Raw genomic sequence first — 12,975 nt, 5'->3', positions numbered from 1 at the left:
CATAGTAGAGCATATACTTTTGTTGTATGATAAGGCCTCTCTTGGGTATATTCCCAAGAGTGGTATTGCTGGGTCCAGGGGTAGGTTGATCCCGAATTTCCTGAGAAACCTCCACACTGCTTTCCAAAGTGGTTGCACAAGTTTGCATTCCCACCAGCAATGGATGAGAGAACCCCCTTCTCCACAAACTCTCCAGCAAAGGCTATCATTGGTGTTTCAACATATGAATTTTATAAATTTAACAAATCTATGTTTTTTTAATCTGAGAGAGTAAAATAGGTTGAGAATATGACTTTAAATGAGCAAAGTATTTTTAAAAGTTTATTTTAAAATTGTTACAATATAAATGGATGTAGATAAAATACCTTTAAGCCTTATTAAAGCATTATGGGTGCTTCTAAATTTTGTATGATGTAAAGTAGGTCTTCATTCACAAGAATTTCATTATTTAAAAAAATCCCAGCACTCAGGAGGCAGAGGTGAGCGAACCTCTGTGAAAGTGTGGCCAGCCTGGGCTTCATAGTGAGTTCCAGTCTAGCCTGGACTACATGGTGATACTCTGTGTCAAAACAACAGAAAGAATTATTAGTTGTCCTGAGTGAAGTTCAGTGGTAGAGCATTGCCTTGCGTGCACAAGGCCCTGGCTTCCATTCCTATCAGCACACTCATACAATTAATAGGCAATAATTGTTAATTACTGCTATGAATTATTATAATTATTCCTTAGAACTCATAGTTTACTAAGATGATTTAAAAGCATGTCATATAAAAACATGATCTTACCAGGATAGAATTGGAATTAGTTTAAATTTTCAACCTAAATTATAGAATTTTTGGACTTTCCTTAAAAATACTGTAATCCCAAAGAGCAAAAGAAATAATTAAAAATGATGCAGTCGTGTGATAAGTCATAATGGAGCCATATCACCACAGCATGCGGTTACTGTTCTCTTCTTGCCACTGGTCCCAAATTCTAAAGGTATTAGAATGTTCTAACAGTGTAGTTACATGTAAAGGTATTAGAATGTTCTAACAATGTAGTTACATGTAAAGGTATTAGAATGTTCTAACAATGTAGTTACATGTAAAGGTATTAGAATGTTCTAACAGTGTAGTTACATGTAAAGATATTAGAATGTTCTAACAGTGTAGTTACAAGTAAAGGTATTAGAATGTTCTAACAGTGTAGTTACATGTAAAGGTATTAGAATGTTCTAACAATGTAGTTACATGTAAAGGTATTAGAATGTTTTAACAGTGTAGTTACGTGTGCATCATTCAGTAATTTCTTCTAGTTTCTAAAACTAATGGATCCATTAAAAAAAAGACAAGAGGTAGAGAGTCCGAGGGCAAAGCTGTCAGAGTCTATTATATTCATACCACAAGTTTCAGTAGCCAAATCAAAAGAAGTAGAAGTTGGTGGTTTTGGTCTAATTAAGGACTTGATTGCTACTTTTGGAACATGTCTGATTGCCTGTATTGTTTGGACAGCCTGTGGCAAGTAAGTGGATATCTTCATCCTGTGAGATTATTGCTTTCCGTAAAGCATTATTGAATCCAGTCATTGCAAGGCAATTTCAACGATTTGTGGCCCTGAAAGGAGATTTATTGGAAAATGGAGTACTTTTTTGGCAAGAAGTACAAAAGTTTAAGGTATTGTATTGGGACCTGGAGAAACCACTTTTGTTTGAAGAGATGCATTAAGATAGCAGATGCATATGGATTTGTATAATATATCCCAGTATGCCAGCTTCCTTTGTGTTAATGTTTAAATATTGGCATATTTACTGTCCACTGTCTAGAGGCACCTCTTGCCATAATGAAGAGTAAGAATGAGCCCCCATGATAATATTTGTGCTTTCAAAACCTGTACCATGGCCTAGTGAGTACATTTCTATCGCATGCATTTATAAATGCACCACACATTTTTCCTGGAGACATTCCTAATTGGTATATCCATATAACAATGATCATGTGATCATTATTCACAAGAATCCCTTGATATCAAGGGAGTTATAGTTAGCGTTTTACAGGTGAAGATGTTAAAACACAGAAAAGCTAAGAGACTTCCAAAATGAGGTATCTCGTGGAGTGATAGAGCGTGATGTCAACCAAGTCGTTGTGTTTCTGACCTCTGTGTCATCAGCCACAGGGCTGTGCTGTGACCTCGTAGTGGCACTGGAAATAGGCAAAGAGACAGCTCAGGTAATCTTGGTCAAACGGTGTTCTGGATTACGAAAAATCAGAAAGAACCAAGTCTACAACAGGATATTGGGTACTCAACTGAGACGTTGATTCATTGCTACAGTCAATAAAACTTGTTTAGGAGAATAATTAGTGATGTAAATGTTTGTCTATTGATTATCTATTGAAAGCTAGTTACTGAGCAACTATATGACTGCATATAAAATTTGTGTTCATGGGAGTATTTGTAGAGAAAAAAATGGAAAGATATATTCCAAACTCTCAAGTTTTTCTTGACTCCATCCCTTGACACAAGGGTTAAGGTGAATGCTAAGTATACAACAATAGCCAAATAGTGTCCCTCTCAGACTTTACAATCTAAAGAGAAACAGATGAGGGGGTAAACAAGACACATTCAAGGCCCTGGATGTTAGGGAAGAGGGTAAGATGGCATCTCTATTGGCTGAAGGCATCACAGAAAGCTTACTAGAGGGAAGCATTCTTAACCCTCATAACAGGTGAGAGTTAACAAGGCAAGAGCCTTTAATCCCAGCACTCAGGAGGCAGAGGCAGGTGGATCTCTGTGAGTTCAAGGCCAGCCTGCTCTACAGAGCAAGTTCCAGGACGACCAGGATTACATATATATAATATATAATATCATGTCTTGGGGGAAAAAAAGAAATTAGGAAAAAATATCAGTTATGATTCTAAGTTCTATCCCATTAGTCAGAATTAATATTCTGTAACATTGCAGATTTGTTTTGACCTCACAAGTTTAAATTCCATAATTATAATCAAGTTCATCAAATGATTATATAATAATCCTACAAGAAATGGTGAACAGTGAATATTTGGTAATATACCAGACTTATGCAGTGCAAATGGACTTTTTCTGAGTTGATGCTAAATTGAGAGGTCATGCTGCCTACAATGTAATATTAATATTAAGCTTTTTTCTAGATAACATATGGTAAGCCCTTTATAAAAGTTTCACATGACTGGTGCCCAAAGTTTTCTTTCTTTAATATCCTAACACATCTCTTATAGTAACTGGTATTTTCTGGGTACTTAGTCATTGTTAGCTCATTTCTGGCCTAGAATGAGGAGTTTCCAAATTTGCTTGCTTTCAGAGCAAAATTTTTGACAATAAAAATGCTGTAATTCAAGCCAAGCTATCTATTAAAAAAATACTGTCTCTGACTCTGACTTTAAAACTAGAACATTTTAATGTACTACCACGACTTTTAAAATTCCTCTAAAAGGAAGGGTGTGATGACGTTATGGCCTAGACACGAAAGGACCCCCAGGGGCTCACGTGGCATGTGGTAAATACGTGGTGGCCAGCTGGAGGCACTGTTTCCTCGAAGTAGAGGTAGGGCCTCGCTAAGGATGGGTTACTCGGTCATGACATAGAAGGACATATGCCTCAACCCGGTCTCCCCCTCCCTCTTGCTTCCTGTACACCAAGAGGTAAGGAAACTCCGTCACAGGCTCGGCTGACAGGAGCTTCTGCTTCACTGGCACCCAGAAGCCATAATCGAGGGCTGTGGTCTTGAAGCTCTGGAGCTGTACACTAAGTGGAGGACACACACACACACATACACACACACACACACACACACACACACACGCACGCACGCACGCACGCACGCACACCAGAGTTGCTTTCCCTTGTACTTGCTCACAGTGATGGAAGAGCAGCTCTCACAGACCGGGGGACCGGAGCACCATGGACCCTAAGTAGCTGTAAGGACGTTCCTATTTCACAGCAGCTGGCAGGCTTGCTGGTCTTGTAGAGGCAGCAGCCAGGAGGGAAAGCTTTCGTATCCACCTGTAGCTGGGTAGATGCGGATTCTCAGTGTTCCTCTAGGACGCTGTCACAGAGTTTGAGCAATAGGATTTCGCACGTCTCCTCCAGGGGACCGGCCCCCGTCAGTGCCCGGCATGGAACGGGCCTCGTGCACCGCATAAATGTTAACGAGTCATACCTGCCTAGGGAAACAAGCGACAGAGTAAATGAAAGCAAGGCACGTGCACTGAAGCATCAGGCTCCCCGGGTCTAAAAGAAAGGATTTTTGAAAATAGCTCTGACACGTCACCGTGCCCTCTCAAGTCCAAGCTAAGCGGTATATACTGTAAAGCGCTCTGGAAAAGCATCAGTCCCATCCTGCTTTGCGGCTCCTCTTCCCTGTCCAGGATTTGTGCCACTCACATTGTAGTGAGTCCATCATTCAGAAGAAGATCACGACCATCATCAACTGCTTCATCAACTCCTGCATCCCCCCAGCGCTGCAGATTGATATTCCAGCCGAGCAGGCCCAGAAGATAATTGAACACAGGAAGGAAATGGGACCGTATGTGTTCCGAGAAGCACAGGTAAGAGCCGGAGGCGAAGTACACAAGCAGTCAAGGTATTCTTTAAAGCCCTTCCGTTGCTCATGTATGGCAAGATTTTAATCTCCCTGGTACTGGGATTTGCTCTCTTTAATGTGGATATCTTTTGCCTATATCATTAATATATAATAAATACACAAAGCTAATAACTTTTATACTGTTGTTGATAATGCCACAAATAAAACTAAATAATATACTTTGACTTTTCACAGTTACTACTTTTACCTACAAATTGTAAAAATGCTCCAGGTAATTTCTCCATCCTTTCTTGCCATTCATATTCCCTTTAAAGTATGCACTACCACAAAAACGTGTAAAATACATGTCTCTTAAAATTTGTATATTTTTAAAGCTTGAAATATCCACATAGCTCATAAAATAAGTGAGAGGAGATGTAAGAGCTCAGCCAGCATAAAGTGCATACACTCACGAGAGAAACTCGGGCCGCTTTTAACCTGCTCAAGTTACTGCTTTTTAAGATAAATAATAGAAAACATTGACTCGGTGAGCATAATTTATTTGCATTTTGAAAACCCTTTTAGTGATGTTGTTCCTAAAAAATGATTAAGAAAAATAAGTTATAATAGGGGTAACTAGGAAGGCCATGTCACAAACTAAGTGACAGGAAACAGATCTGGGGAGCGATTGCCGAGCATGGAAAACGGCCATTACCCCTCAGTGTTCATTTCTAAGCCAGCTGTGTTCAGGTCCTCTAAGGGACTGGGAGTGGACTCACAACCCAGATTATGACTAAAACAGGCAGAGGAGCGACTGAGGATGTGCAAGAGAGAAACAGAGAAAGCGTGGCACCAAAACTGTGGCATCCGCTAAGATCACCTCACGTTGTTGTCCCGACAAACCAGAAGAAGACCTGAGGTCCTCCCTGTAGGACCTCAGGTCTGAGTGTAGATGTCCACATTTGATTTCCTAAGGTGGAGTCACAGAGGTAGCTTAGAGCATCTGGAATACAGAATCTTCTTCTGAGGTCCTCGTTCCTGTTTACCAGAGATGGGGGTACGCTCTGAAAGTGGCATCCCTTACCCCAGAGACGCGAGCCCCAGATCTGGTCGCCATCCGTATGTCCTTCCTCTCTTTCACTCCCTTAACCCCACATTTGATCAGGCATTAAAAGTCAGTCATGTATCTCCTTGTTGTGAGAGTCTATCTATTTTCCTTCACCTCTGTGTCACTTCAGACCTGCAAAACCTATTAACTATTAATCATTACCATAGCTCCGGTCTCTGGGCTTGCTCCAACCAAATCACTGGAAGCAAAGTACTTTTCTCAAAATGGCGTCGGATCATGCTACCCTCTGCTTAAAATGCTTTACTGTCTTCCTGCTGCCCACAGAGAGAAGTCAGCTTGCTACACACCCGGAGCCGCATCCCTTGCCACCTCTGTTCTCTCTTCCCAGGGTCACTGAAATAGTGTAGCTCCATAATCCACTTTTCCTGTCTTTAGCCCTGAGTTCACGCAGGTCCATCTTCTCTGCCCTGTGTTTCTCTGTCCTAAGACTTAAAACACTGAATCCAAAGTAGATTGCAAAGTTTGTGAGGGCAGAATGTGTTTCTTATTCATCTTTGTGGTCTAAATGTATAGCACGTATTTCTGACCACATGGATGTGAGAGATTTGTCATGAACGAGGAGTGTAGTGAGGTCAGCCTGTGTAGTGAGCAGAGTGGAACCAGGGGCTGAGAAACACACTCAAAGTTGCCTGTATCAGTTAGCCCGTCTCTCCCCACACCTGCTACCAAGAGCCCGAGGTTGCCCCATCTGCTGGCAGAGAGCAAAGTAGCCCTACATTCATTAATATATCTCAGAATTTGGTCATTTTTAAGGTTCTTCAGGTACAAGGGAATGTGTACTAATTGAGGCCAGCTTGATCTAAAGAGAGAGTTCAAGGCCAGCCTGGTCTACAGAGTGAGTTCAGGGCAGCCATTACAGGATACAGACACACACACACACACACACACACACACACACACACAAAGGAATGAATAAATAATTACATTCACACCTAGAAAACATGAGTAGTGATTTTTGCTAATTCAGGACTCAAGCATTGACTTTGAAAAAATTCCTTTACCCTGAGAGTTGACTTGGAGCATGATAGGACGGCTCGTTTTTCTTCAAGGCATTAGGTAAAGGTCACTTTAGCCCTAAGATGTTGGGCTTGATTTGATGTGGCAAGCCCTACCTTCTTGAAAGTAACTTATGCCTCTGGAGCTAATGTAAGAGCTCGGCATGGGAATTACAGCAGCTGCTCGTATCTCCACGCACATCACAATTAATCACTTAATGTGCAGGGTCCTCACAGAGCATTGGCCTAGGGTGCCGGTTTTGCTTTTTAAATGTTACTTCTTCTTGCTCTCACATAAAAGAGATTATATCATTTAAAAGTTACTCAAGATTTATTCTTAGATCCGCAGCTTTGTTTAAGAGCCTTTCCAGAGACAAAATGGTATTTCCTTTCTCTAAAAGACAGAGAAAGGCTCGGGGGAGTTTCCCTTGAAGAACCAAATACTTGGAATAGTTGCATAAAACAGCAGCGTGCTGCTGACCAACGGGGCAGCTTAAAAAGAAAACATGAATTTCTCATTTAAAAAGACCTAATGGAGTCTTTAGTAATGCGATCAATGGGTTAGGGAAACACTAAGAATAAAGTCACTTTCAAGTACACCCGGTGAGTGTTTAAGAGGACTGGAGAGAAGCTGTGCTGGGCTCACTGCACCAAGTCTGCAAACAATAAGGTGCTGGGGGTGTGGGTTGTGCGGTGTTTCTTAAGGATGGAGAAGTCCATGATTATGGCAAGTTAGAGTTAATTTGGTACATTTGTCGAGAATGGTAATCTGAGACATAGTTTTTTTTTTTAATACAGATGACAATTTTTGGGGTTCTGTTTAAGTATTGGCCACAGTTTTGTGAGTTTAGGAAGAATTTAACAGATGAAAAAATTATGAGTGTTTTAGAGAGAAGACAAGAACATAAACAGAAAAAGAAAATGTCAGAGTCAGATGAAGACAAGACTGGAAAGGTAAGCCTGCATCCCCTCTAGATGGAATCGCAGTTCTAAAGGATGAGGTGCTGCATGTGGCCCAGAGAGGAATGTGGGCTGGGGAACCGCGCCCCAAAAGTTATAGCCGCAGGCGTTAGTGACTTCAAGCCTTCACCTTCCTTCATGGCTCTGACTGTTCTTGAGTTTCCCAAAATTATTGTCAGATGTGTTCTCTTCTTCATGAAGGCTTTCTTCACACCTAGACAATGTCAACAGCTTCCATCCCCTAGAGTGAAGAAGTTAACGTGTGTGTGTGTGTGAGAGAGAGAGAGAGGGGGGGGGGCACATGCCATGTGAATAAGCTGGGCCTGGTGGCATGGACTAGTGATCCAGTGCTGGGAGACAGAGACAGGAGGAGCCCCAGGCTCACTGGCCAGCAGCCTAGCCTACCTTAGGCAGGAAAGACCCTGTCAGAAACACTGGTGTTGAGAAGCAACACCCAAGGCTGCTCTCTGGCTCCATGGTCTCCATGGTCAGGTGTATCTTCACATTTATGAGCACACACACACTTGTTTGACCACATATATTGTTTAAGGTGTTCATTCTTTCTACATGTTTCTAGGAAATTATTACGCATGGCAGAATCATCCCAAGTGAGCACAGGTGTATGTATACTGACTGATTTCTATAGAACACACGGAGTTGGAAGTGACCCTCGTTTCTGTTTGGGAGAAGGGAGGGAGGCATCAGGCATACACTATTCATCTGTTGACGATAATGGCACAGTTACACGTGGTGTCACCATTCAGCACATACCTGAGGGCGGGAGACCATTCAGTCACTACAGCGTATGTGCGTGTATTCATTTGCCACATAGCAAATACTCGGGTGCCCCGTGTGAGAGGCACTGTTCTGCAAACAATGTTCTGTCTGTCATCGTATGGAACATTTCCCCACAGGCGGACATGAGAGAAGGAACACATAGACCTTGATTCCATTTGCGTGGGGGTTACAGTTCTATGTCCATGCATTGCCCCAGTGGAAAGTCTGGTTGTATGTTCACGAGAACCATAGTCTTTCTTTGATGCTTGGATTTTTATATTCTACCTCATTGTTTGTCTCATTTCTCTTTAAGTGTTCTTATATGAATATGGCCAATTTAAAGGTCAGAGTGACTGGCGTGAAGCTCCAAGTGTAGACTCACCATGAGCTGATTTCTTACGCGACATTATAGCTTCCCACGATCTCACTCTGTTTTCCCTCACAGGCTGGACTCAAGCAGTATGCAAGTACTACAGGCTCTCTAACCAAAGCACCTTTAGCCAGCGAGTCCCTGCTGGGCCTGCAAGCCTATGGCCGGCAGGTAAGATGCCAGGGCCCGCTTCCCCTCTAGAGCAATGGGTGCACAGTGACTTGGTCACTCAGCAGCAGGAGGTTGTGTACACATCTGGTCAGTGTGTGGTATAGGTGTGAAAATGGGTTACAATGGTGATCCTCAGAGAGTCTGAAGGGAATGCCCTCCAGCTGTTTTCCCCCAGAGCATGCTGGGAATTGAAATTCAGGGCCTTGTGCCTGTGAAGCATGTAGTCCCCCACTGAGATCTTCCTCAGCTCATGAGGGTTTAACTTGAAGACAGCGAAGCGACATCTTCCTGGAGAAAAGAATAAGAATACAACAACCTCTGTAGATTAGTGTGCTGAGTTCAGAGACAGTGCAGAATGCTAAATGCTTAGTTTCAGTTTCTTAACTCTTTGTATTACATGCCCACCACCCAATACATTTGGATTTTTATGTTTATAACTAGCACACCTTCATATCAATTCTCTGGAACATGCCATTTTTAATGACTTGTATTTAAAAATGTTTGCACCTTAGGACAATACTAACTCATAAAACAATCTTTTCTGCACTTAGAAGTGCCAAATGAATTGTTACCCTACTGAGGTAACTAATAGGCTATAAAACTCTCATGAAGGAAGAGAAACGGATGATTTTGTAGAGACGTGTACTGACAGGTCTATCTGAAGTGGATGAGGCTCAGGTATACACATCAGGAAATGATCAGCTTGACCTATTGGGAGCACAACACAAGTTTCAGCAAGGGATGCAGACACAGAGGCTTTGTCCTGAGCCCTGTCCACATCAGCATCACTCTGCTGCCTGAAACAAGAATAGAATCCCCTCTGATCAAAGAGAGAGGGTGATGGTGAGGATAATGATGATGTCACTGATAATAATCATGTCCTGTCCTTGCCTTAAAATGTCAGAGGTACTGTGCAAATACATATTTACTTTTGACTTTTGCTTTCTGTAGGGAACTGAATAGCTGGATGCCAGAGGCACCTTAAAAAATATACATATTTACTATTGATATTTTGCTTTTTTAAGCCTGCATGTTGTCATTCTAGAAATTAGGGAATAATAATCAATTATTGTTATTCAATAATCAGTCTAAATTCAAATTGTCACCCCAAAATAATCTTGGATGTTTAATAAGCATCTAAGTTTGTAACCAATACAAAGATAGCTGAGCCGCTATTGCTGAGCCCTTAAGTGTTGCAAGGAGCCACTTGTTTGTTCCTGGCTGCTCAGCCCCAAAATAATCACACAAAGACTGTATTAATTAAATCACTGCTTGGCCCATTAGCTCTAGTTTCTTACTGGATAACTCTTACATATTAATTTAACCCATCTCCATTAATCTGTGTATCACCACGTGGCAGTGGCTTACTGGCAAAGTTTCAGCATGTCTGACTCTGGTGGTGGCTCCATGGTGTCTAACTACGCCCTTCTTTCTCCCAGCATTCGGTTTAGTTTTCCCTGCCTACCTAAGTTCTGCCCTGCTATAGTTCCAAAGCAGTTTCTTTATTCATTAATGGTAATCACAGCACACAGAGGGAAATCCCACATCACATAAGCTCTTGTCCATTTTGTCACTGGGCAACAGTATGGTTGTCTGAACATTCTTCCTCACTCAGGGAAAGAATTTACAGATTCAGGTCAAGGCTACTGCAAGAAGTAGCTTTGTTATGAAATAAATATAAATATGAAAGGAGAATACTAGGTAGATAAAGATCTATGGTTCACAGTTAAAAAATTAAAACACATAAATGGGGAAATCTGTATTATCTTTTGAGAAATATGATAGAAATATCTCAAATATATTTTTCTTTTTGTTTCAATTTGCTTTGTTTTTTAAACAGAGTATCACTGTATAGTCCAGGCTGACCTGGGCTTTAATAGGTACCTCAGGCTAGCCTCAGAGATATGCTAATCTCAGACTCATTCATGCTGGAAATCCAGGCATGAGCTACCGTAATTGGCTAGGATGTAATTTTCTTGGTGCATGTTATACATCAATAAGAAGTGTAAACAAAGGAATAATAAGATTTATTTTATCTCTAGTGTGCTCCTGAGGGAAATCCGGCAAAGTTTTTATAATTAAGTTTGAAATTTTTTTTTCAGCCAACCTGGTGCTATTCAAAGTACATAGAAGCCTTGGAACAAGAGCGGATTCTTCTGAAAATTCAAGAAGAAATGGAAAAGAAAATGTTCACAGGTAATTTTTGCCTCTCGTGCTCAGAACTGCTCTGTTGCTGTCTAGCACAGATTAATCTTAGGAGTCTGCACCGGTCTCTTCACTGTCTGTCCCCTCTTTTATCTTTGTGCAGGTACATCATCTTTCACAAACTTGTTTAAGCTTCCCGCTGGTTCTCTCCTCAGTGTCCAGAGTCAGTTCCCAGTGATGGTCTCTCCTCAGCTCCTGTTCTCTTTCTGCTTTCCTAACCGTCCAGAACCAGAGGCACTGCCTCTCCCATGCTCAGTCTCTGTGTCTCTAGGGTTTCTCCTCTGCAGAGGAGGAGCCTTCACAACCCATACCAAACACTTCTGTTTTCCAGGGTAGCAACGTTCAAGCTCACGTTCACATTCTGCTGCCGAGAGGTGCGAGGTAAGCCGCTGTGAGGGACTCCCTTTTACTGCACACCCTCCCACGCAGGCAGACCTGCACAGACCCAAAGCACAGCCCTCTCAGACACGCCGCTTGCACACTCACTACCAAACCAAAGGGTAGGACCCCTAGTCTTCTGATATGGTACAATCTCCCAAGAAGAGATTCATCCAGGGAAGGTTTGCTTCTGTTTACTACATGCCAATTGTCTCCATCGAGAACCCGGGAGGGGAACTGGGCACTAGCTCAGGCTTCCTACACTTTTCTAAGCTGGGACTGTGTGAAAGACCAAACACCAAGCTCGGGATCCTCTGCATTCAGATACTGATGAACCTGTAGGGTTTTACCTGATTCTATTAACAAGCCCTTTCCAGGGTGGTCTAGCCACAGAATGTGGCGTGCGTGTAAACTGCCAGCCAGATACTCAAAGCAGCCTGTGAAGGTGCCTCTCTTACCCACTGTCTTACCTGGTTTCACAGTATCCCATTTTCCGGGGGCTGGGGAGGAGTGGTGGACCTAATGTTCTAGGGCTGCCCATCTTGTTTTCTTTCTAGTTAGCCTCCACACTGCACCGTCCCAGTCCCCCACCTTTAGGTTAAGTTAATAATGCCTTGAACATTAAGGACACCACGTGTGTTTGTTTTTAGTAGAGAGCCCTTTTCAGTTTTTATCGTTATTGTTTGGATTTATTTTCTATATATCTTTGTTTCATGCTTTTTTTTCTTTTGCAGGGTTTCTTTAAGCCAACTTTAACTAACACTGAATGTCCACGAAGCTGAATATCCAAGCTTTTGGGTAGTCTGCATGACTATAGAATACTATCCGCTACCTAGACTAGAAGAATTAAAATCGTTTGCTGATCATAGTCCTTAAGGAAAAAGCAGCATTATGCCTCTTGTGCAATCTTTCAACAAATGTTTCTTGCAGGCTCCTCTAGTTAGCAGATGTGCTCACTGGGTGCCAGGGGTGTGACTGTTCTAGCATAATTAACCCAGAGGTAGAAGAGCCTCCCCCTCCTTTCCCAACTGGGAGGAGACTGTGTGGAAGCCGTGGTTTTTACAGTGCAGTGTGCACAAGACTCACATGAGGTAGGCTAGCATTTCGGGCTCCAGGGGCTGCTCCCGGCAAACTCATGGGAGATACTCCTGGGAGACACTGGAACTGCCATCTTTCCCAGATAGCACAATGCCCCTAAGTCCTCTCGTGGCCATGGACTGGCCACTCTTTCACCAAGCTCTTGTGGTTTCTGCCCTTCTACTGCTTTTCCTTCAGTTGAGATTTTGTTGGTTTGTTTGTTTTCCTGTGGTTCTATTCTCTTTCCCCTCAACATGTTAATTATAATTCTTTTACAAGTTCTGTTTTTCCCAGAGTCTTCGGTGTTCATTAAAGCAATGAAAGCCCACTTTCTGAGCAGACTTCCTAGGTCGTACAAATACTGTAGGATATGAAGAA

At 42.2% G+C, this 12,975-nt stretch overlaps 1 protein-coding gene across 2 annotated transcripts in view; it reads left to right on the top strand.

Annotated features, from left to right (window-relative positions):
- Positions 1 to 12,406, top strand: part of Rgs22 (regulator of G protein signaling 22) — a 101,509-nt gene extending 89,103 nt beyond the window's left edge. For both annotated transcript variants that reach the window (XM_050162899.1, XM_050162892.1), the window contains 7 exons: positions 1,492 to 1,653; positions 4,381 to 4,560; positions 7,458 to 7,613; positions 8,842 to 8,937; positions 11,040 to 11,133; positions 11,474 to 11,523; positions 12,255 to 12,406. In XM_050162899.1, the coding sequence (XP_050018856.1) occupies positions 1,492 to 1,653; positions 4,381 to 4,560; positions 7,458 to 7,613; positions 8,842 to 8,937; positions 11,040 to 11,133; positions 11,474 to 11,478 (693 nt within the window). In that variant the 3' untranslated portion in view covers positions 11,479 to 11,523; positions 12,255 to 12,406. The remainder of the gene's footprint in view (positions 1 to 1,491; positions 1,654 to 4,380; positions 4,561 to 7,457; positions 7,614 to 8,841; positions 8,938 to 11,039; positions 11,134 to 11,473; positions 11,524 to 12,254) is intronic.
- The last annotated feature ends 569 nt before the right edge of the window (positions 12,407 to 12,975 follow it).

This window comes from Alexandromys fortis, unplaced genomic scaffold (assembly GCF_014885135.2).
Source record: "Alexandromys fortis isolate MF-2015 unplaced genomic scaffold, M_Fortis_MF-2015_v1.1 scaffold_17, whole genome shotgun sequence".
Lineage (NCBI taxonomy): Eukaryota > Metazoa > Chordata > Mammalia > Rodentia > Cricetidae > Alexandromys > Alexandromys fortis.
The sequence above is the reverse complement of the archived record's forward strand: the minus strand, read 5'-3'. Positions and strand labels throughout refer to the sequence as shown.